Here is a 26096-nt window from a genome sequence, read left to right as displayed (position 1 = left end):
AGTGGGAATTACTTTGAATTAAGCTTTCATCCTAGCCAGACCATTTTGAAATGAAGTTTCATAATAAATATACAGATTAAAGCAAAGAGAATGTAAATGTCCAACCTCCCAAGTAAACTAGACAGGAAACAGAATTAGATTAACTAATTCTAATTTATTTTAAGGAAGCATTAATAGAGTCTTCCAAGTCTGAAAGTAAAATTTCCCACCATCACTTTTCAATGGTGGTGGGATGTTAGGATAAGATATTAAAAACAAGAACAAATAGGCTTGAAAACAGCTTCTATCCCAGAGCAGTAACTATACTGAATTCTACTTTATAGTGAAATATTAATGCAATATCAGGGATTTTCAATTCAATTGTATAGAATGTGAAGGATGTGAAGGATGTGTGTTTGTGTTTTATTTTTTATAGTTATAATGTACACTGAAGATGGCATTTAATTTTGTTGTACAAGATACAATGACAATAAAGCAAACTAACTAACTAAATGCTAGATCTGTTAGGGCAGGTCCTTGCTAAGTTTCTTTCTCTGACCATTAAGCCACTGAGGGCTCCTGCCTCTCTGATCTGTTTGTTTTCTAGATAGCATTTCTTCCCCTCACTCCCCAGGGCCATCCACACATTCCTTTACAGAAAGCAAATTCAGTCTTTATTCTCCATAAAAGTAAATAGCACTTAGCACTTAGATTTATATACCACTTCACAGTCCTCTCTAAGTGGTTTACAGAGTTAGCATATTGCCCCCAACAGTCTGGGTCCTCATTTTACCGACCTCGGAAGGATGGAAGGCTGAGTCAACCTTGTGCCTGGTGAGATTCGAACTGCCGAGGCAGCCGACAGTCAGCAGAAGTAGCCTGCAGTACTGCACTCTAACCACTGCACCACCATCTGCTTTTTCACCCTTTGGAAGGGAAACCCCATTCATTGGAAAGGATAATGAATCCAAAGACTCCTCCGCTGCTATTTCAGGACTGAGGTTTGAGCCACAAAGCTCTTGTCTAAAATAAATAGCTCATCTTTGCAGGTGAGTCACTCTGGCCGTGGAAAGAGAGAAGGGAAGTGACACATAAGCAAGCTCAAACCAGCAAGGTTACAGAGGACATAGCAAAGGAAGGAAGTCTAGGCCACAAGTGTAGCAAGATGAAAGGCTGTCCAGGAGGGAGATTATTAGAATCAGTTGTCCTGGGGGCCATAGACAGAATGCAGTTCTGTTAAATGCATTGCAGATGAGGTTTTTGGTGCTCTGTGGTCAGGGGGTCTGAGGACTGAATCAACATGCAATATAATGCATGGGACATATATACTGCAAATCACTACAAATGCATTATGATTATTTGTAAAAAAAAAAGTGGCTGTGTGTGGGTTATAAAGGGAAAAGGGGCAGGGGAAACTTCAAGGCTGGAGTTGTCTGGCTCCGTATGGAAAGACTGCCAGGGCCAAATATATTATTATACTATGGAAGATATTGAAATCATGTTGGTTGACCACTAGAATCCAGTCTCAATCTTTCCTGCTTAGTACTATAAAATCCATCACTGGTCAGGATGGTTTCAGGATGGTGGGCCCCATCCCCTCAGTGTAAAAGAAAAAGGGATTGAGATGGTTGTAAGGAAATTAAATATTTGTATTTATTTATTTGGTCATTACTTAATGAGGCAAAGATAGTTATATTTATGTCTGAAAATAAATTTTATAACCTTTATTTTCCTTCTGCTGATTATTTATTTATGATATTGATTTATATGACCAAATGACAGGCAAACAATTTAAGATAGCTAACAATAAAACCCCCACCATGATTAAAACAGCAGCTCACCCAAAGAGCTTGAAGTCCCAAGGTGCATTACATTTATGTAGGATTGCTGATACAAAATTCCTGAAAATTAGTATAATCAAAACATGGGACGAACTTACCTCAATATTAATAAAAATATTCTCAAGGTCCTGAGGTTGCAAGAACAATTGCAGTGGTTTCATAAAATGCTGCAAAGAACAGATCCTAGTTGAAATGACCAGTAACAAGATAATTCAAGAGAGATTACTGAAGAGAGATAAATATGACGTGTTAGGTGAAAGAACACTTCATGTTAGGAGGAACCAAGACAACCTGCAACCACATTTGCACAATTCTCATCAAAATCTTGTGGAAGAAGTTCAGGAGACTCAAAAAATGAGTGAATGCATGTTCTGACTTTGAAATGAAAGTACTTGACATCTAAACTGCTGGATTAGGAATAGCATGGAGACAGGGTGGCATTTTTCCAATGGCTATAGAACGGTGATGGTATTCAATTTTTTTTACTACCGGTTCTGTGGGCATGGCTTGATTGGTGTGACAGGGGAAGGATACTGTAAAATCTCCAGTCAGAGGTGGTATTTGCTGGTTCTCTGAACTACTCAAAATTTCTGCTACTGGTTCTCCAGAACTGGTCAGAACCTGCTGAATACCAGCTCCGCTATAGAAGCTCATGCCACCCTAACAGATCTCTTAGAAGACATGTTTGACTAAGGGATTTCCAACCCCATGTTCTGCATGTGCAAATCAAATGGAGGGGTGGAGAACCCAGGACCATATAGATTTCCCTTGGACCTCATGATATTAAAAGTAACACAGCATGTCCATTTTTTCAAAGTTGCTGCGTTCAGCATTTCCATGAGAGCATTAAGTAATGAAATGGGGAGACAAAGCCCTGAGGGATTTCTGTACCTAGTCAATGGGGCTCAAGATCACAACTTATATTTTGGTTAGCTATAAATAATGGAGTACTAAACATTGTGGCAGTAGTGGGCCAACCCCATTTTTATTCCTTTTCTGATACTCAATAAGGTCCCAAGTCACTGACTTTATGTTTCTTATCTTCCATATCAATTAATCCTGTTCCAAGGAAGCTGCTCTTTTCAAATACATGGCAGAGAAAAATACAGGACCGGTAAGGAAGAGGTGAATTAGATGGATATCGAACATAAATACCTGGTGAATAGATTCTAGTGTGCTTGTGTATTTTTCTTCTGTTTGTTGGATCTCCTGAAGGCAGCATTTCCTCTTATCGAGTTCAGTCATTCTCTGTTGCAAGACACAAAACATAGTGAAAGTTCTTGTTTATGGAAAAAGGATAATATGTCTATTGAATATCCATGGCCTCTGCCATTGAAGCCAGGAGATTACATTTCAAATATAACTCCATCTATAAAATGGAAATTCCTATTTTTAACTTGGTTTAGTTCTTTCTCAAAGTGCCTATAATCTGTTGGGGACATAATTCTCCTCTACAAAAAGGTATTAACACATCAATTGCAGAAGCAATATTTTCTTTGGATAGATTGCTGAAGTGTTTGAAAGTTTTGTAGCCAATTCTGCCTCACAGAGGTACTTACTGGTGTGGCACTTGACTCTGATCTCATCAGGTCCTGGTAGATCTCATCCCCTTCCTCTTCCTCATTCTCAACACAGTCATAAAGGTCATCATCTTCCTCCATAGTGTCACTGGTGAAAAAGGAAACAGAAAAGGTAAACCCACAGTGTAAATATTACAAGACCAGCCTTTTCCAGAGAAAGGTGGGCAATCCAACATTTTAGAGAAGCTGAATCCAAATGGCAGTCTGATTATAAGAAATCATCTGGATAATATTAAAGGCTGGTGCCCCCAAAGTGGCAAAATGTGACTTTTGAAGGTCTATATCGCTATCTCTTGGCATTGAAATATGTGATGTATAGCTAACAGGCTGTTCCTAACAATAATATCACTAAACAAGACCTTAAGTGCACTTCTAGTATGGCATTTCCCTTAAAAACAGAACTTTAGGATATTCATAGCCATCATTTATTCTAACAGCTAATTGCATTTCTCCAGTCTCTGTGGAAGATGCAATTGCACATTTGTTAGTTAGGAACCTGCATAACATGTAAAAACATTTTCCCCAATATGCCCTGGTTTGTTAGAGAAGGTAAAGATTCAGTGGCAACAATTCGTAGAAGTTTGAGGGCTGATTTTGTTTTAACATGAAAAGGATGAAGCATAAGCACCATAGTCCTCACAATTTTTTCTTACAACTGAGGACACATCTATGTGTCCCAGGATAATCTTGCAGAATCCAATCTGAGCTGGTCACTGGGACCAAACTTTATTCTTCCAAGCTTTGGGGCTTGGGCTAAGGATGGATTCCATACCAAACTTTGATTTGGGTGACCAACTCAGTTTGGATCCTGCATATCTTTTTCTCCCAAATATCTTTACTCTACTCTGTAAATACTTCTTTAACTGTGATGTAAATAACGACGTCAAAGGAGACAAACAAATCTACAGTTGGTCAATATTAGGCCTCAAGGTTTAGTGACAGTGGACTAGATGACAGATTTCCTAAGGTCAAGAAGCATGACTAGCATTAAGGTGGTCTGTAAACAAATCTGTAGGTTTTCAACATGCAATAATACAAAATGTTGAATTTGTAATTGTATATTTATTCAAGACTTCCAACCCATAACCACCCCAAAAATCAAAAGCAATTCCAGTCCATGATTATCTTTCCCTTCTCAAAGTAAAGGGCTTCTTACTCAATTTGATCTGATAAACCACTGTAGATGTCATCATCTGCAATGCTGTCTTCTGTGGGAAATGGCCTGTAGAATAATAAAAATGCTTAAGTTCAGGCAAACATAGCCACAATGCCAATCACGCAATTATAGAATATTAAAAGTAATATTCACAATATTTGGAGATTTTAAAGCCACCCATTTCACAAAGCAAGCAACACCAGAATGTTTCCTTCCTGCCTTCCTTACAGGATTAGGCCAGTAATTTCTTCTAACAACCGGTTCTCCGAACTGCTTAGAATGTTAACAACCGGTTCTAGCGAATAGATGCAAACTGGTAGAATCCCACTCCTGGTTATGTGTCAAAAATCTTCTTCAAGTAAGGGTCATAGTCAATGTCCTTATGGTATATGTATCCCAAAAAGAAGCAAGGCTGCTTCTCATCCTTAATTTAAGTCATGGTGAAAAGAAAGACCAAGGTTTTCCCACCCTAGAGTGCTATTAATGTAGGAGGTCTATGGCATAAATTCTAGAGGGATAATACAATTCACCCAATAAAGAATCCCCGGGCATTTAAAGGTGAATTTGTTTATTAGGTACAAGTCCATCAGCTGCATGTAATGATTTAGTTAGTCAATGCTTATGCTGCAGTGAATGCCATAATTTTTTGTCATAAAGCCATAAGCTGAAAGTGATTATCCATTCAATATATCTGTCTGGATGGAGTTTAAAGTACTATTCAAGTACTATTCAAGTACTATTAAAGTACTATTCATTGCCCTTTGATCTTTTTTTTTTTTAATAAAAATTTTATTTGGGTTTTCACAAAACATAATACAAGTAAAATTTCTTTTTTTGAGAATAGCATGGTCTCAGGTTATCACTTCTCCATACAGACACAAATTCAATTTCATATTCCTTCTATTCCATATTGTTCTATTCCATATCTTATTACTATTTTAACATTTTCTCAATAATTTTTCCCTTCCCTTCGTTTTCTCAATCTTTAAATTATCTCATTCCTTTCTAAATTCAATTAAATATATATCTTTTTCTAAGTTTCAATATCTTTCTAGTCATTATATTTATACTTTTGTCTGTCCTGTTTCAATTTCATATTTTCTTTTCTCAGTAAACAAAAAATTTCCCTGTAGTTACTAATTGGAGTATGACACCTTTATGTCTTTTAATTTTTATCCATTCAACTCTTATTTAAACTTCAATTTATGCCTTTACAATTATAACATTCAATATAACACATAACTTCCAGTCGGATTCTGCTTCGTACATTCTTAAAATACGCACAAAGTTCTTAAAGAGAAAATATATATATATAACAATAATAAACAAAATATTTATTCTATTCTATTTCAGCTCTATTGTTAATGTTAGTTATAATCTTTGACATCTTTAACATTTCTTTTCAATAGGGTATCATACTTCTAGGAACATTTATAATATTGCCATAATTTTTTCATGTTTCTTTCATATTCCTCTTCACTTAAATTTTTATAACACATTTATAATAATTAAAATGTTCCCCTCCTTTCCTAATTTCATTCTCTCATTCTCTTTATTTCATTTATTTATTAAACATTCCATTACATTGCAATGAGTATTTTATCTACCATTTTAATCACACTTGTTTCATATTTTCAAAGTTCATTTCTATTTCTAATATAACAATACTATCTTGGGTACCCTTGCAGAATCCCCCTTTCAATTAGGTTTTCACCCATTATCTCTGTGTCTTCTAAATAGGCTTATACCCTTAATCCTTATATGTTTTCCCTGTTTCTCTATGTCCTGTTTCTGTCCTTTATAATTTCTTTTCCTTTCCCTCTTCCCTCTTCTCCCTTCCCTTTTTGACCCCTTCTCTCTCTAATTCTGATTCTCTCTTCTGTAATCCTCTCTTCTGTTTCTTCCTAATGTTGTAATTACTTTTCAAACTATTCTTTTTGGGGTTGTTTTTTCAAATCTTAAATTTTTCACTCTCTTTTCCCCCTTTCCTTTCTTTTCCCCACATAGAAATACTTGGTCATTGAAGATGGCTTCTTCTTTGTCCCGCCCTTCTTGTTCTACAGGCATTTCTTGTTGTTTCTCATAGTTCAGGATCTCCATTTCTAAAAATTGAAATATGAAGCCAAAAGAACCTCTTCCTTCTTGTACACCTTCCTTCTGTTTTTTAAGTTCCATTCTCAATTCTTCCAAGAGTGATACCATTTTAAAAACTGTTAAACAACCACCCAATTAATTTTAGTTCTTTAGATCCAATAGCCAAAAATCCAAAAATCACCAAGTAATCCAAATAATCCAAAGCTGTTTCTTCTTGCTTCCTTTTTCCACTTTCTCTTCCTGGGGTTCTCTTATCTTGTTACAAAGTTTCAGTTAAAATGTATCTTTTAGGAATCTTGTTAAAGTTTCACTGTTAATTCCTTTCACTTCCAGGTGGTCTCCTCCATTTTTCCAGATCCCACCCTTTTGTTTTTTTCCTTCTTTTAAAAGTTTTTGAGAATCCAGAAATCTTTATTATCCCTTTGACATTTTATTTTCAGCTTAAATACCTGTTAATGTCAAAGTGGATTTTTGCCGGTTTCTTGCTTAAATCTCTTAGTTGTCAATATAGGGAAGAAAAGAAAAAAACTCAAATCTTTTCCCTTCCCTCTCTCATTTGCTGCTTCAAAGTCTTCTTTGGGAACAATGTTGTTCTTTATAATTCAAATTCCAAGGTACCTTATATTGTTGCTTTTTCATTTCAACCCAGTCAGCGAAACTTTCTCTTCTTATCTTCCTCCTGCACATTCTTTTCTGGTCGAGTTCTCCTTTGCGGTGGCCATTTCTGACCACCGCTGCAACTGCCTTCGGGAAAGGGAGTAATGGCCAGCTGGGAAGGAGAGATGGTGAGGAGGGGGGAGTCACATCTCCTCGACCCTGCTGGCAGTCTCCCCCCTCTTCACCATCTCTACAGGGTGGCTTAGCCCTGAAACCAGCTGGCTTGGGGCGCTCCAGCTGCGAGCACAGATCGAAATTGCGCATGATCGCAGATTTCAGTCTATCGCCAAAGAAGCTCAAACTGGAAGCCCATTACCCTTTGATCTTGAAGAAAACTAGAATAATATAAAATTTCCTGCCCTTGCAGGCAAACTTAATCCTGCCAGAGATGCAATGCTGGAAAACGGGGCTGTTCTTATTAATTGGTGGACAACCAATTAAATATGAGCTAACAGTATGCGGTGGCAGCCAAAAAACTAATACAATCCTAAATTGCATTAACAGAGGGATACAATCAAGATCAAGTGAGGTACTAATACCATTCTATAAAGCCTTAGTAAGACTATATCTAGAATACTGTATTCAGTTTTGGTCACCACACTATGAAAAAGATGTGGAGGCTCTAGAAAGAGTGCAGAAAAAAGCAACCAAGATGGTTAGGGGACTGGTGGCTAAAACACATGATGAACAGTTGCAGGAACTGGGCATGGCTAGTCTAGAGAAGAGAAGGACCAGGGGAGACATGATAGCAGTGTTCCAATATTTGAGGGGCTACCACAGAGAGAAAGGGGTCAAGCTATTTTCTAAAACACCTGTAGGCCAGACAAGGAATAATGGATGGAAACTGAACAAGGAGAGGTTCAACCTGGAAATAAGGAAAAATTTTCTAACAGTGAGAGCAATCAACTAATGGGACAGCTTTGCCTTCAGAAGTTGTGGGAGCTCTATCACTGGAAGCTTTCAAGAAGAGACTGGACTGCCATTTGTCAGAAATAGTGTAGGGTCTCCTGCTTGGGCTAGGGGTTGAACTAGATGACCTACAAGATCCCTTCCAACACTGTTAATATGTAATCTGTAATATTTGCAGTGTAAATGGAACCTTAAGGATAAGAACTGGTGGATCTGACAGCTTTGTTGTCATTTTCAACCAAAAGTTGTCAGCTGACAGGAAGATATCCATCAATCAAACTCCTTAACATGGAATGGGGGTGAGCAAGGGAAGGAGGCAAGTGGTCACAGGCAGCTAAATTGATAGGCTTAGTCACCTAACAAAATGTTCTCTAATTCTAGAGTATTAGTTGCTTTTAAACATGGGTTAACTTTAGAACTATTCCAGAACAGTGCTACTTTGGAATTATATAATCACAATACAATGGAAATTAATAATTGATGGCCCTCTGCAATTATCCTAAGTCCAAAAGACATTGAAATAGGATAATTTTCACTTTCTTGCAAAATTCAAGTAGGTCCAGGACCACTGTACCTCTAAGGAAAAATTATCCAAAATGCAAAATTCACTGCAGAAAAAAACCTATTGTATAGTCAATGCCACCTATACTTCCAGGGAGAACGGTATCCTCAGCAAATATTTTTTCAGTGTTTGGACTGAACAAACAGAATTATATTTGGCAAGGAGGTTCTTGATGTACCTTGATGCTATACTATATTGGGATGAATAACTGCCACTCAAATTGAGCCAGGAGGCAGCACATTCCATTCCTCTTAATAGTGCTGCTAGAAACTGCCCTCCCACAAGCTGGCCCTGAGCGGAACCTAGACCAAGGACAACAGGCTCAGATGACACATGGATTAACAGCCATATATTATGAGCAGCAACCTTCTTTGCCATCTGTCCTGCCTGCCACTTTACCACTGTTGGGAAGTGTCCACACAGAGGACCAAAGTAAAGGTGGCAGGAGACAACTCACATGGACATGAAATGGCATTCATTGATCTGAAAGTGAATCTGCAAATTATGGGGGGAAACTAGGAAGAAGATTTGAATTGGGTCAGGAAGCCTATTGGTAAACAATGCAGCAATTTCAAACTAGTCCTGCTCTGGAGTAGCAGGTTTGCCCTATTAGCAGCAGCCACTATTTTGGTACTACCTGTAGCTTCTGAGACTTGCATGCTATATACTGTAAGAAGCTTACATTAAAAGCAACTCAGATTAAAAAGTTGTTTTTAAATGAAAATTATACAAATGTCTCTTTGAATACATGAACTAATTTTGTACTTACACGAACCCTTTCTTTTGGGCAACTTGTGTCCATGATAGTATTGATAAAGTGTCAATTACCTGCAGGGAAGAAGGAAACAAAAAAGGCAAAGATTCAGGGATGTGCAGATCATGACATTTTAGGATTTAATTACTAAATCCTCATTGATTTAGATATTACTTTTCAGGTCAGGATAGATTTTGCAGATTAAAATTATGTGCATAACACCAAAAGACTGCAAAAAATCTGACTGAAGATAGAATTTATGCCCAAACATGGGAGCAACTAATGTCCCTATCCCCAAAATAATTCTTGCCTGAACTCTTGTTTGACCTATACGTTCCCCAATTTTTCTCCAGGCAGTCTTATAAACAATACCCAAAGGTAGAAGTCACATACTTTAGCCAGGTTGTGATGAAAGTTGGTGGATTATCCTCTACTGCAGTGGTGTCAAACTCAAGGCTCAGGGGATGGGTCTGGCCCACAGGGTGCTTAGATCTGGTCCATGGGGCCATCCTACAAAGAGCAAACGACTGGCCCTCAGTGCCTCTGCCAGTGAAAATGGAGCTCAGGAGGGCTGCATGCCAGAGGTGGCATTCAGCAGATTTTGACCAGTTCTGGAGAACCAGTAGCGAAATATTTGAGTAGTTCAGAGAACTGGTAAATACCACCTCTGACTGGAGATTTTACAGTATGCTTCCCCTGCCATGCCCACAGAACCAGTAGTAAAAAATTTGAATCCCACCACTGCTGCACACTCCATTTTCACTCACAGAGGGTGGCAGGAGGCTGTCATGACTGAAAACAGAGCTCTGGAGCCTGTTTTCACTGGCAGAGTGCAGATGCCCCCGACACAAGTGATGTCAAGCTGGCCATGCCCATCCCAGCCCTAGAGGTCAAATACAACCTTGATGCCTTCAATGAAATCGAGTTTGACATCCCTGCTCTACTGCCTGTTTCTCTGTTTTCTTTCTTTCAATAATGTCTTCTGTATTTTATTACTATTTTAATCTTTTAAACTTAGGTTCCCCAAGGTACAGAATAGTACATCAAGTAAAATATGATTAAATATTAAACATTTAATCCCAGATATACCTAGATATAATAATTCAGATGACATTTTGTTCCACCTTGGTTAGACTCACTTATTTTGCCAATATTTCTTAAGTTTACAACAGTTAACTATATTCTTCAGTTAACTGTTCAATATACCTGACTGATTTATGGTGTTCAACTTATTTATTTCATTTATTTATTTATGCTCCACAACCAAGTCACAAGTTCATTATCAACTGCTGATTCATGTTTTTTAAAGCATGTTAACATGTAGCAAAAATTTTTTTACAGCAAAGCAGATGTAACCTCCCTATATGGATGTGTGTGTGTACGTATATAAAAGATGATATATTCTTGAAACTCTGTTAGTTTTTCAGCCAATCCTATTTCCCTCACTGCTAAGTACCAAAGAATAATATATTATAGGTTTTCAGTATTTTGCTATATTTTACAGCTAACCATATATTTTGAATTAGTCTCTTCTGTTGCAGTTTTTATATGAGGGGATGGGCAACATAACCATACTAACATTTATGACTAAAAAATAGGAATGCAATTTTTCTAATATCTTTGAATACTTTCAGCCAAAAGGAGCATCATTCATTATGGATATTTCAGTAGAGATGGTAACATATATTGGTTTGCTTGTAATCATTCCAATTCAATCTAGAACACTTTAAAAAAAATGCAGTGTTAAGGAGTTGTTATAAGTTCTAATGCAGGGCTGTCAAGCTTGCAGCCCATGGGCCAGGTGCGTCACGTGCTGGCCATGCCCAGTTTAGTGAAGGGGAGGAAAAGTCACAATACATCATGGGATGATGCCATGACAATGCGGGTTTGACACCCCTGATCTAATGACTTATTTTTGCTGTCAATTTCTGATGATATCATAATCCGTTTAAAAATATACCAAGTTTCAAGGTGACTCATCTAGTTCAAATCCCAAGCCTGTCTTCTTAAAACTTTCTTGTGAATTTTGATTTGGTCTCAAGAGTATTTTTATAAGAAGTTCTTCAGCAAAGCAAACACACCATACTGTTGTATGTTCCCATTACCTGGAATAAAAGTATTTTAGATCTCATGTCATGCAGTTGTAATATAGCCTAGTCTAGCCTAGCATACCATATAGTTACATAAGCATTTTGTAGAATCGGGCCAGCCATGTTTTGCAGCAGCAAAGTGGCAACATCTATTTGTTGACAATAATAGGTATAATAGGTTATAAGGTTGGAGTTATCCTCTGGCTTTGTCTCCAGCAGCAAAATTCCTCAAATAGTCATTATATGAAGAGTGGCTGCCATGATAAATATGTTAGTCTTCAAGATGACAAAAGGAATTTTTTTTCTTTTTATGCTTATTATATAGTATAGAGTGGGTGTGAGATGGTGATTCAGAACAAGATGTGGAAATCCCCTACTTCAAATTTGGTCTCAGCCATAAATTCAGTTGGCAAATCACTCTTTCTCAGCCCTTAGCTCTTAAACTAGATCTTAAGGGTTCTGAGATGATGAAGCTTTTAATTAGGGATATCAAAATTCCCTATTTTGGAAACAGAACATTTCAAAGAATTTGGGAATGCTCATCTTTTAGCTTTTGGACCAAAATGACAATAATATAATTCAAAATAAATGAAACTATTACATGTGTTAATAAAACTATTGTTACCACTAGATAAAATCATCCTACCTAAATCTCCCTAAAAGAAGTCTTTCATAATTTTTCTAAATACTATAAGGAATGGGCACTGGACCTTAGAGACCCAGACTGGCATGGTAATTAAGGAATCAGCATAGAAGCCCTGAATTCTAGTTCTGTTTTAGGCATAAAGCCAGCTGAGTGACCTTGGGCCATCATACTGTCAACTGTAGGAAGGAGGCAAGGATAGAGTACTTATTAAAATCATGCCAGGAAAACTCCAGACAATTACCAGGACTCAAAGGCAAAAGAAAGAAAGAAAGAAAGAAAGAAAGAAAGAAAGAAAGAAAGAAAGAAAGAAAGAAAGATAGATAGATAGATAGATAGATAGATAGATAGATAGATAGATAGATAGATATGGGATATGGTATTCCAAAAAGGGGTTTGACTGAAGTTCATGTTTTAATGCTTTTTTCCTGGAGCATGCCAGGTTTGTTTTGTTTTGCTTTATTTTATTTTATTTTGACAATCTGTGGTTTCAAGAAAACGTTCTGCTGCAGCATGTTACAGCCAGACCTTAGGATATACCCACTACAGCCAGCTATGTGGTTCTGCTACTGTTTCACATCCTATTGTGGACAACAGCTCATGGTTGCTCCCAGACTTGTTGAATGAAAGCAGAAGGTCAGGGAATGCAGTGAGGTTACACTGCACCTCTTTTCAGAAAAGGCTAGGTAATGCCGCACTTAAGTGAAACCAAGAATGACACAATATGCTTGGCTCTCTCAAGCAGTTGAGACATGTTTTGTAGGTACTAGAGATAGAAATGAGAGACAGGTGGGGGAAGGAGAGAGAAACAGAGAGACAGACGGAGACAGAACAGGCTTTGGGACAAGGCATATCCAGTTTGCAGCTGCCAGACAACTCCAGAAGTGATAATCTACAAGCATCACCAAAGACAAATAAGAATATCCACCTGCTTTGAATATCTGAAGGGATACACTCATATCTGTGAAATGCTGGTTGAGCTATCATTTCATAAAGATTTTATGCCCTTTTTAACATAACTACAACTACTCCTCTTAAAAACACCTCCCTCCTTTTAAGTTTTCTCTTGAGGTATCAGATCCTCAGTCACTGATGTGGAACATTTTTTGGCTCAATAAGGTGGCCCTAATCTTAAAATCTGAGCATCAGGGACCTGCCAATCCTAGTTTGCTGAATTGAGATGTCATGCCCAGTCAGGGTATCACAATCCTGAGAGGGGCACAATGGAGTACACCCATATTCTTTAGCCATTATGTTTGATTGTGACCTCTGAATTCATTCCAAAACAAATACCCTAATTTGCTACAATTTGCACATGGTTTTACTTGCTGTTCATTTCCCCACCCTTGCATTGTAAAAGTTGCTTAAATGTCTGCATCTCAATGGAATTGTTGCTTGTAATGTAATGTAATTGATTACGTTGTTTTATGGTTTTTAATATATTAAATAATCTTATGGTCCATCCAAATGCAAATGTAAATAAATAAATGCAAATAAAATACAAATAAAGAATACAATAGTTTAATAGATATTTGATTTGTAGATAGATATAGATAAAGATAGATGCTAGAGGTAGAGATAGAAGACAGTAAGGAATTCTGCTAGCTGCAATTACAACATCAGCTAACTATTTTTACTAGAAGTGGGATTTGGTTTGGAAAATTCTGAAAATTGCTTTTAGGAGCAAATACTAGCAACAATAACGAATATTAATAATTAAAGCTGCTTTTTCCAACATGGTGCCATTACTGAATCTAGTATTCATAGAGGACTGAGAATCTTCCATTCCATCCATCATTCCATGATGACTTCTTTGTGCTGATATAAAACATTCAGGATCAAAAGGCCTTTGATTACTATCATATGCAAACTGTTAATGGGGAGAGGGAAGTACCTTTGCAAAATCTTTTACGTCGAACAAATCAAAGACCTCAAAAAGATCACTTTTCCGCAGACCAAACTTCTCATAGCAGGTAGCAAGGAAGGTTCGGATATTCTTTAGGCACAGGAACTGGAAAGGAAATGTAACGAATAGACATAAGGCTATCAGAAATAGGTGATATTGAGTAAGAACATTGGCAAGCAGGTCTTCATACTAAATATATAGTTAATTCAGTCAAAACACTAGTTTCCAGTTTCCTCTGAACAATTTCTGTTTCATTGTATTACTGGTAGGTTGCCCTAACTTTGAGCCAAATTAGCAATAAATGATGCTGATGAAGTGCAATATTTATATTAAAAAAAATAAGTTCACCCTAAAAGTTTCATTTCTTCTGTTTTATTTTTTTAACCTTTTAAAAATTTTTATTTGTTTTATTAATATAATATATAAAAATTCCATTTCAATCCAACCGTGTGTTGTCTGGGTACAATTGTTTTTAGGCAATCGTAATCAAGATGTTTACAATAACATTCATTACAATAACATTAATAATGTAGTAACAATAATATTTTGTTTGTCCATTTTAACAAATTTCCATTTTAACATTTATCTTTTTTATGTCCCTTTCTTTCTAACTTCTGTTTTTATTGTCTAGCCATCGATAAAATAAGTCCCATGTCAAAAAGTATTTAGTTTCTTCTTTGTCCTTAATAGTAAGCATTAGTCTATCGATTTCTGCACATTCTAGTATTTTCTTAATTACGTTCTCATCTGTTGGGATCCTGTTATACTTCCATTGTTAAGTATATACAATTCTAGCTGCTGTCACTATTTATTTTATTTATTTGATTTGTCAATCACTTACAAGATAATAGGTATAAGTAACATAGTTATGAATAACATAGTTATGAATACATGAAATGGGTACATATAAGAAAAATAAAAGAAACAATAGGACAGGGACAGTAGGCATGTTGGTACGCTTATGCACGCCCCCTACAGACCTCTTAGGAAAGGGGTGAGGTCAATAGTAGACAGTCTAAGGTTAAAGTTTTTGGGGTTTGGGGAAGAAACCACAGAGTCAGGTAGAGTATTCCAGACATTGGCCACTCTGTTGCTGAAGTCGTATTTCCTGCAATCAAGTTTGGTGCGATTAACCTTGAGTTTGTATCTATTGTGTGCTCTTGTGTTGTTATGGTTGAAGCTGAAGTTTTCATTGACAGGTAAGTCATTGCAATTTATGATGTTATATACCATACTTAGATCAGACCGAAGACGGCGTAATTCAAGGTTTTCTAGGTCTAGAATTTCAAGTCTGGTGGCATAAGGTATTCTACAACAAGTAGAGGAGAACTCTTCTTGTGAAATATTTCTGGACTTTCTCACCACTATTGACTGGTACAGAATTTGATAGGACACTCCCATTTTGACCATTTATTGTCTGTTTGACAGGAATGCTTCTATCCAATTATGCCGGTGTCCAGAGATACCATAAGATTTTAGTTTTAGGAGTAGTTTGTCGTGTACCACTGAATCAAAGGCTTTATGGAAGTCTATGTAGATTGCGTCAATTGTTTTGCCCTGATCGAGTTGTGTAGTCCTTATGTTTTTGCAGTGTAAGAGTTGCAGATTACAGGATAGTTTTTTCCTGAAACCAAATTGTTTATTGGAGAGTAGTACATGTAAAATGAAGTATACAGTCTCTTTATCATATTTTTCTGGTAGAATGCCCAATAAAAATATTTCTGGTTTCGTGTCTATATGCTGTTTTATCATTTTTTCCAACCAGGTATGTATTTTTGTCCAATATTTTTTAACTTGTGGACCTGTCCACCACATATGGTAATATGAATCAGGTGTATTTTTGCTTCTAGCAGAACTTCAATATAAATATCCAACATCACTATGCCTAATATATCTTGTTACTCTTTATAAAATTCTGTCAGTAACCCATCAGACCCTGGTGTTTTATTGCTCTTTTGTCTCTTAATTGCTTCTGTCAATTCCATCATAATTATTCTTTCATTCAAATGACTTTAACTGTTTCAGGTACTTTACGGAGTTTGGATTATTCCAAATATTGTTGTATTTTGTTTTCTGGAATTTTCTCCTGATCATATAATTTCCCATAGTACTCTTTTATTTTTTCTATTTTTTATTTTGGTAATAAAACATCCCTTTCTCATCTATTAGTCAATGTATCATCTTTCCCTCTCTCCTTTTTCAGTTTATATGTCAACCAACTTCCTGGCATTTTCAAAAAAGGTTTTGTTTTGTATTTTTAATTTTTTGTGCCACTTCGTCTTTTTCCAATAGATTCACTTTGTGTTTTATTAAATCCATTTGATTTTTTAGTTTCTTTTTTGTGGTTCTTTCTGTAATTCTGTTTCTAGTCTTTTGTATTCTTCCTCTAGCATTTTCTTTTGTTTCTTCTTCTTGATTTTCTTCCCCATGTAAGTTTATAACTAATCCCCGAATATATGCTTTAACAGTATCCCATACAGTTTGCAGTGAAATCTCTCCTTTCCTGTTCTCTTTGAAAAAAAAGTCCAATTCTTTTTCCATATGTTGTATAAATTCTTTATCTTGCAATATTGTTTGATTCAACATCCATCTCAATTTTATTTTTTGTTCTTTCCATATAACTTTTATTGGATTGTGATCTGCCCATATATTAGGTTCTATTTCTATCTCTCGTACAATGATGATGTAAAACTATTCAACACCACCGTCAATGCTACTGTCCTTCAAAAAGATCTTGATTATGTGTCTGAATAGTCTAACACAGTGGTGGGATTCAAATTTTTTTACTACTGGTTCTGTGGGTGTGGCTTGGTGGGTGTGGCAGGGGAAGGATACTGTAAAATCTCCAGTCAGAGGTGGTATTTGCTGGTTCTCTGAACTACTCAAAACTTCTGCTAACGCTTCTCCAGAACTGGTCAGAACCTGCTGAATACCACTAACAGTTGGCAACTCCAAATCTCGACCAACAAATGCTCTGTCCTGCACATTAGTAAAAAAAAAAATCTATATACCAAATACAAGCCAGGCGGATATGACCTTGTTGATGACCCTCTGTCAAGGACCTTGGAGTTCTCATATCGAACGACCTAAGTGCCAAAGCTCACTGCAACCGTATTGCCAAAAAGGCTTTAAGAGTTGTAAATCTAATTTTATGAAGATTCTCCTCTGATAATACTGATTTGCAAACTAGGGCATTCAAAACCTTTGCTAGACCAATACTTGAATTCAGCTCTGCTGTCTGGAATCCACACTGTATATCAGACATAGATACAATTGAGCGACTCCAGAAGTATTTTACCAGAAGAGTACTACATTCCCCTGTTCACAACAGAATACCTTACACCACCAGACTTGAGTTTTTAGGCTTAGACAACCTTGAACTACGCCAGCTAAGATTGGACTTAAGCATAGTACATAAAATCATACGTTACAACATCTTACCAGTTAATAAATATTTCAGCTTTAACCACAACACAAGAGCACACAACAGATATAAACTTAATGTAAACCATTCCAAACTTGATTGCAGAAAGATATAAACTTAATGTAAACCACTCCAAACTTGATTGCAGGAAGTACAATTTCAGCAACAGAGTGGTCAATGTCTGGAACTCACTACCTGATTCTGCTCAAATCCCCACTCCTTCACCCTCAGACTAACCTCTATTGACCTCACCCCATTCCTAAGAGGTCTGTAAGAGGCATGTATAAATGCACAATTGTGCCTACTGTCCCTGTCCTATTATCCTCAATTATTAGTTCCTATTTCTTAAATTTAAACATGTTTATTCTTATTTCTATTGTATTGTAAGCTTTTGACAAAATAAATAAATAAACAAACTAAATAAACATGTTTTCAATTCTGAAGACATCCATGCCATATCTATTCTAGACCAGGATTTATGCCTATTTGAATAGAATGAATACTGATTTTTCTGGGGGTGCGCTTCTCTCCATACATCTTGAATTCCTATTTCTTCTGCCATTTTAAAGAAGGATTTAGGGAACATTTAAAAAAAACTTTTTAACCTGTTTTACTGCTCTTATAGTCAAGTTCTATATCTACAATTGCATTAAAATCTCCTACCATACAAATATTTTCATATTCCAATTCTATAATTTTCTTATAAAGTTTACAATAAAACTCATCTTGGTTGTTACTAGGTGCATATATTGTTTTTTGTTGATTGTTATCTCCACCACCAACATTCTTCCATCTTCATCTGCAAAAATTTGTCTAGCCTTTATTGTTTCTTTAATATATAACCCCCCATTTCTTTTGCTGTGCTAATGAAAAATATAGTTTTCCAATTTTGGGATACTCTAATAGTTTTTATGTTTTATTTTTTAATCTGATGCCTATTTAAACCAGATACATGCACCTAAAATTATGGCATATTACTTTTTAAAGTGATGTATGTAACTCTAAAATGTTTGAATTTATAAATACAAAAGAGGCTATTGGAGCTAGTGGCACAATTGTTTAGCTCAACCCAACCTATTAATTAGAGAAATTCTAGCAAAATCTAACACATTCACTCAAATGGGAAGGAAAAGAACTTTGATGGCATTTCCTTCTCAGGTCCTTTTTCATTTCTTGTAGACAGAATTGATCTAAGACTATACTCCTAATGGCGCAATTAGGTTGTATAAAAGTGTTGCCTGAATAGATATAGGCAAAGAAATGACATCATGGTTAAAATAGGATTAGGAAGACACAGGCTACAGTTTCTATTCAGCCATGATGTCTCCTACTAATCTTTAGCCAATTGCTATCTGCTAACATAATTGATCTCATGTGGTTGATCTTACAAGGTTCTTACCTTACATAAATGTAAGGTAAGAACCATGTATATTATTTTAATTTGAAAATATGCAGGATGTAAATGTAATAAATGAATGTATTTTAATTTGTTGTCAAAATACTTTACAAAAATTTGGGTAGTGTGACAAAATAGTATAATCTTCCTTAACCTGACTGTGTCCAGATTATCCATTTGCTTTTGCTGTTACTAGGAAATGAGCACAAAGGCAAAATGCCCATTATTATGACAGAGAGGAACAGAGGAAGTCCATATAGGAAGCTAATTGAACGGAAGCCATTCTCTCATACGCACAACTGACTTCCTTATACACGGTAGATGGGAGGAAACAGTTATATTTCTTCAGCATATTTGTTTATTTCAGAAAACTTCTGAGAATCATATCTGGTGCTGGGAACCATCCAAATTTCTTAATTATGCTATAAGACTGATTCATATTTCATAACATTTGGTGGTTGAGAGCAGATTGGAGAGTTCCAGTTTTTTCCATTGTTCCAGTCAATGTACCCTAAACAACCAAGGTGTAGTGACAGCCTGGAACAAGAAAGGAATTAAAGATTCCTACTTCCATTCATTCTTTGCTTTCCTAGCCATCAAAACAACAAATCTGGTCCAACTTCTTACTGCACTACACTATATACAAGCACTTCCATTTTCACAGAAGCTATTTTGAGGTAGGAAGAAAACTATGCTGGACTGAATGTTAGGCACTTTCCAAGCAGAATGTTGAATGCTATAGAACGGTGATAGCAAACCTATGGCACACATGCAGGAAGTGACACGCAGAGCCACTTCTGCTGGCATGTGAGAGGTTGCCCAGAAGAGCCCCACTGCACATATGTGCATGCTGCCTGCCCGACAGTTCATTGTCGGGTATCTGGCGTTGCATGCACGGGGGATGTTGTGTGTGTGGGAGATGTGCGCGCATGCTCAGAGATGGGTAGGGTGTACGGGGGGAGTCACACATGCATGTGCAGAGGTGTGCCCCCCCTGCACGCCTTGCCTTCTGGATGCTGGCATGTGAGCGAGCGAGCACGAGGACGCACACATTTTTCGGCACGGGAGACAAAAAAGGTTAGCCACCACTGCTATAGAAGATATATCAAAGAAGGCTACTGCACTGTGATCTCCTGACCATACATTTCTTAATTCCATCTCTTTTGGGGGATTCTGTGCACATACTGTATCCTATTCATAAATCATGATCTCTGATGTGCTAATCCCTGCTGGCCTATATAGTGTATGAAAAAGCTTCCAGCAGCAGCAACACAAGGCAGAAAAAGAACAAAAGGGCAGCTCATCTTCTTCTTTGTGAGGTTCTACCAACACTATCTGTACATCCTGTCTCACCAAAGATGCTAAGACCTTTCCTTAGCAGTTCTACGCCCTCTCCCCACTTTTTTTTTTTTTTGCTTTTTAAAGATTACTACAAACTTTGGAATTCCACAAGCCTGATGATTTTGACTTCTGTGCTTTATGAATTTTTAATGGCATTAAGATGACATTCTCATATTCTGAAAATAAACACCCTGTGATACAAAGAACTGTAGAGAAAACATTAGATAATGTAGCACGCTTCCAGCCACACCTTTCCTCATTCCTCCTATTCTATTTTTCATTTCCAATAGTCCTTGTAAATCTTTCTTTTGGGAGAAGGAGTTCTTAAGCATTTGTTGTGTTTCTGCAAAATGTAGAATTTTCCCAATGCTGCTGATACAAACTTTTGAGTTTCTTTAGGGCCAAAGTTGTACACATATTGACTTTTGTTAGTTTAATAAGAATACAACAAATGATTCAATAATTATTGCTCATTAAGTTATTCTATACATTATTGCAGATAGAATATATTATTTATATCATGTTCTGATTCAGAGCCAATCACATGCATATTAGCCTTCCAAAGTGCTTATTGGAATGCTTGGGCTAACAGACAATGGAGAAATTGTTCAGATCCAGATCCAGAAATCTTGCTTTGAATTGTTATTGAATAATCAATTATCTAGATGTCTCTAAATGTATATTATCTAAGCTTTGTAAATGAAAATATAATTTTTGGGATATCTATACTGCCTCATTAATGTTGTGATTCATGTTGTGTTTCTTATTCAATGGATAGTGGATGCTGATGTTTGCAGAATAAACTATTCAGTCAATGATTGTTGAGCTCCAAAATTATTATCCAGCTGTTTCATCATTGCATATGATTAGTTCTTGAAAATGAGTGTCTCTTGGCTCATGGAGAACAACTACTGTATATTGAAGATATTATGCATGCAAAGAAGGAAGACTACAAAAAGACCAATTATGGAGAAATGAATTGTGAAGATGGCTGAGTTTGAAAAAAATGGCTAAACTGACTTTTTTGGTTAAGGAGGAGCTTCTCTACATTTAAAAAGACTGGAAAACTTTTATAGACTTTTTGCTGAAAAATAGGTAAAAATGAACTTCAGGTTTTAGGATTTATTGATTAAAAGCTTTGTTTATATGAAAAAGGAAAGTATGTTATCCAGTATGGGAGGGTAGAGGTGATAATTGTTATCTGTGTAATTGCTGCAAAGAAGTTTAAAAGTTGCTTCTTTAGATAGTTTTCTTTTTCTTGCTTTTTTGTTATTTTCCACTTTTTCTTTAACCCTTTTATAACATTTTTTTATTTCTTCTTCTCTGATTCTGTAGTTTTTAGAATCTTTGTAAAGATTTATCTTTCAATAAAAATTATTTCAAATAAAAAGAAAATGACTGCCTCCCATAGAAAGACAAAAAAAAACACTTGCTAGTACTTTCTCCACACATCTATTTATGTCCTGTAAAAACAACCTTTTGGAGATTGGGTGGATAGGTAAGTGAATGATTTTCTGAAGCGGTAGGTGGGAAAGAAATACATTTGAGTGAAATGACCTCATAAAGCAATTGCCCCTGTAGAAAGTGAGAAAGGCTATGAGATTATAATGGGCCTGAGCCTGTTTCTGAGGAGATTTTTTTATGACAGAGGACAAATTCTGGGCTGCCCATTGGATGAAGTTGATGTAGCCAGAAAAATACGTTCATTTTGTAGAAATGGAATATTCTGGTGACCCTAGAAGACCCCTTAGATCCACAATTTTTGGGACCTGAGCAAGCAACTGCAAAGCTTACATCTAATGTGTTCCTCTGTTATCATACCTTGCAAATCTGAGTCATGAAATAAGATTAAATGCCATACATGGCTAAATGCTTATGTTTCTATGTATCAATTTGGAAAGAGGGCAAAGTATTTGAGAAAATATGAAATTCATTTCCATTTTGCTTTGAATCTTATGAAAGGATAAGAAATCTTGTTATCAAATTATATAAACATGCAAACAATTTGCTCAATAATTTGCCAGCTACTTTTTAGTATTATAGATTTAGTATTAGAAAGCAATCCTAAATGGGAGTGGATGTGATGGTTATTATCCATAACATCAAAATTTTAACTTTAAAAATCTGTCTCCCCACCCCCATACTTTGAAATCGGTAAGAAAATGAAATTTGGCTTCACAGGACTCCATTCATGATCCTCAACAAGAACATACTTCAAAAGGAAGCGCTAGCAAGATTTGCTGAATCAGAACTATTGATTTTTGTCACTCTATGACAGTTAAAAAGCAAACTATTTTATTGTCACTGGTTACTGACAGTAATAATTAATCGGACATATTTTTCATGCTTGCAGCTAATTAGGGTAGTCATTAGCTTGTCAGATAGGGCCCAGAAGCCTGAATCCATATACAAATCATTCAAATCATCACCGTATACAAATCATTCTCCTTGCCTTAGCTACATTGCAGAATTGTTCTAAAGAAATTATGTGAAAAGTCCAAGCATATCAAACTGAGCTTGGAAGAAGTATTAAACTTTGCATTTATTTGCATTTTACTAAACTAGTATTGTCTGTTTAAGTTTCTTGGAGCTTTGACTTCACCTCTGACTATTTCTCCCTGCAGCCATAAATCTGCCTCTAGTGTACAGAGAGGCCAAATGAGAACCCCACACATATGGCAAAATATGCTCTTACACTGTGAGAAAGAACAGGCCAAACTAGATTATTTTTGGTTATTAGCCAGAAGCAGTACATCTGGGATTTCAACCAAATATAAAGTAACCCCAAAACCACTATTCCTACCCAAATAAAAAGTAAGCAAATGCAGTTTTTAGGTATCGACAGTATTAGAAGAGAGACTTTCTGTTAAGATGAGAATCATTCATAGATTGTACAAGGGCACACCAAGGGACAGGGTCACGTTCATCTACATATGAAGAATATTTCAGTTTACTACAGGTGCAACATTGAGCAAATATTCAAGCAAGGCCCTAAGAGAAGATTTTGGGCAAAAGGAGAGAGGCCATAACAGTGCAATCAGAGCTGCCTGTTTTTTTTCTTTCTTTCTGTGCATCACACAAAACCAGTAACTGGGTGACTGGTTCAGATTAGTAAAGTAGAGCTGCAATTCTTTTTGGGGAAGTTAAATCCCACTGAATTAATTTTTTCCCATACAAGAGGTTGAAAATCTTTGCAATCTACAAATATATTTTAGTCAGAGGATGGAAGTGGGGATTTTGTTTAATACCAGAAGAGCTGTGTTTTAATAATTTGCTGCTAATTCCAGAATCCTTGATAATGCTTCAGAAGATATTGAAACCTTTGGTTTGCCCTTTAACTATGTGCTGGTTTCAGTTTCTAATCACATTCATTTTGCTACAGCTGTCAAACATGGTTAAAACCAAGAGTGTTGCTGCTAGGTTGATGGGAAAAAGGAAATTAGAAGCAAACATGCCATTCTCAGTCTCTGGGCAAACTCACTTAACACTTTAATGTCTAACTAACTTCTGGGTATTTCCAGAGCATGTCTGAATATCATATGAGCAGCTAGGAAAGATCTAGATCAATTTCTGAACTAATCTCAGCCACTTGTTAGGTTGGTTGAGTTTCTGAATTATGCTGTAACCATGGTTTGTTAGGTAATCCCCAGAGCCTGATTCATGTGAGCTGGTTAAGGCAAAAATTATCCCTAATGCACAACAACTGCATGAAAACCAATATAACATATTATGGTAAAGTGCAACCCACTTTAGGTTTTGAGAGCAAGGTGAATGAATAATATTTCCCTTCTTTATCCTTCAACAAGACAATACTATCAGCTTCTAAAGGAATCACCCAAAATAAAAACATTGGGAAAAGAAATCCTTAGATTTAAATTTCCCCAACAGCCCCAAAGACCCATGGTATAATCAGAAATTGATAACTGACTTAAAGAATTATGTAAATTGCATAAAATATCATACAGTGGGCCAGTTTGTTGGGCTGTCCAGTCCAGTATTGTCTATTTTAATTGACGGCCAACAAATAAACTACATATGACATTGTACTAGTGCTCCAAATAAAATCCCCTGATAGGAAAAATAAAACAGGTGGTAATATGGTCTCTGAATTCTTTTCTTCTTCAACCAGTAGCAGGTAGGGAGAATTACTGTCATTGGGGAAACCAATGAAAGCCACAGAGGAGATTAGATCTCTTGAAAAACTCCTTGGGGGCAGTTCCTGGAAATTATAAGAACTGATTTGTTTGCTCTTGTAAGATGGCTATCATGGCCAATATTTTACCATACGATATGTGTCCAGACATCCACAAAGAAGGCAAACGGCATATCTCATCCCTGTTTTTCTATTAATCCAGGTTTTTGCTTCTTATTCTAGCTTAGCTTTGTCTTTGGCTAGGCACTAAGTTGAGCCTTACGTTCAAATCACCAGCTATTATTACTTCCTAAGCAAGCCCAAGGGGCCCAGGTAAAAGAGAAGGTGTTCCCAGAGGAGGAGAAAAGAGGGTTGCTGTCCATTGGCATTATTTTTCACAGGATGCCAGTTTTCCTTCATTTTCTTTGAATTAAAACTATATTTGAAGGTAACTTTTAAAAAGTCAGATGGGGCTGGCACTCCTACCAGGGGAGTTTTCTATGGATATATCAACTGTCAGTGGGTATCATGTTACTTAGCTATATCTGAATGACATCTGAATGATCTGAAGACACTGGAGACCCTGAGAAATGCAAGTGTGACCTTCTGCAAATAAGAAGACACAATTATGCTCCTTTCCTCATCAAACAGCCAAGTGACTTTAAAAAAAAAACAACTTAATCTGAGCTTTTCTCTCAAATGCTAGCAATTTGTCCTTAGTCAATGCTGCTTTATTTTTCCTTCTAAGGCTTTCTGTACTTGACTATGTTCTGTCCATTTATAGCAGGGGTGTCAAACTCAATTTCATTGAGGGCCGCATCAGGGTTGTGCTTGACTTTGGGGGGGCCCGGTGGGTGTGGCTATGGAGGGTGTGGCCAGCTCAACATCACTTGTGTTGGGGGCGTCTCTGGTGGCCTGAGAGCTCTGCCAGCAAAAACAGGCTCCCAAGCTCCATTTTTGGATGTGATGGCCTCCTGCAACCATCTGCCAGTGAAAATGGAGCTTGGGGGGCCCACATGCAGACCTCCCAAGGTCCATTTTTGCTGGCAGAAGCACTGCAAGCTGGTCCTTCACTGTTTCCAGGGTGGTCCTGTGGACCAGATCTAAGCACCCTGTAAGCCAAAACTGGTCCCCGGGTTTGAGTGGAACAGCCTTTAACTGAAGAAAATTCAGTCCAAAACAAGGTACATACAGACTGTAACTAAAAATCCAAACAAACCAAGCTGAAGTAATTAGCTTGACAGGGTAGGAGAAGGAATTTCAGAATTGAAAGCACAGCAAAACTCACACAATTGGGAAGACACCAGGAACACAGATAAGCCATGATGATACAAGATAAATTCACATTTGCTCCCAACAGCTTGCTGTGCACAGCTTCCTTTTTTATACACTGTGTTTCCAGCTGCAGCTAATGAAGGGAATCAGGGCCCTTTCCTCCCTGTAAGCACGCAACTCACATTGCTCCTTTCTCTGTTCTTCCCTGTGTGCCCTAGAATGAAGAGGGGGTGGGCCTGGATCTTGCTCTACCTCTCCCCTTCTCTGCCCAGCCAGACTGTGCCCTTCCCCAGTTTCTTCCACAGCCAACAGAGCCTCCTCCTCAGCCTCAGATTCCAACAGGGGCATGAAACTCCC

The 26096-nt window shown here is 36.9% G+C and overlaps 1 protein-coding gene across 1 annotated transcript in view; it reads right to left on the bottom strand.

The window, feature by feature from the left end:
- VAV1 (vav guanine nucleotide exchange factor 1) overlaps positions 1–26096 on the bottom strand; it is a 57769-nt gene that overhangs the window by 20828 nt on the left and 10845 nt on the right. The window contains exons 2-7 of the mRNA XM_026716799.2: positions 14160–14276; positions 9548–9606; positions 4557–4622; positions 3380–3488; positions 2976–3068; positions 1919–1987 (exon numbers count right to left, since the gene is read on the bottom strand). Coding sequence (XP_026572584.1) covers positions 1919–1987; positions 2976–3068; positions 3380–3488; positions 4557–4622; positions 9548–9606; positions 14160–14276 — 513 coding nt within the window. The remainder of the gene's footprint in view (positions 1–1918; positions 1988–2975; positions 3069–3379; positions 3489–4556; positions 4623–9547; positions 9607–14159; positions 14277–26096) is intronic.

This window comes from Pseudonaja textilis, chromosome 2, assembly GCF_049901715.1.
Source record: "Pseudonaja textilis isolate UNSWEBS1 chromosome 2, rPseTex1.2, whole genome shotgun sequence".
Taxonomy (NCBI): domain Eukaryota; kingdom Metazoa; phylum Chordata; class Lepidosauria; order Squamata; family Elapidae; genus Pseudonaja; species Pseudonaja textilis.
This window is presented reverse-complemented; position numbering and strand designations above follow the sequence as displayed.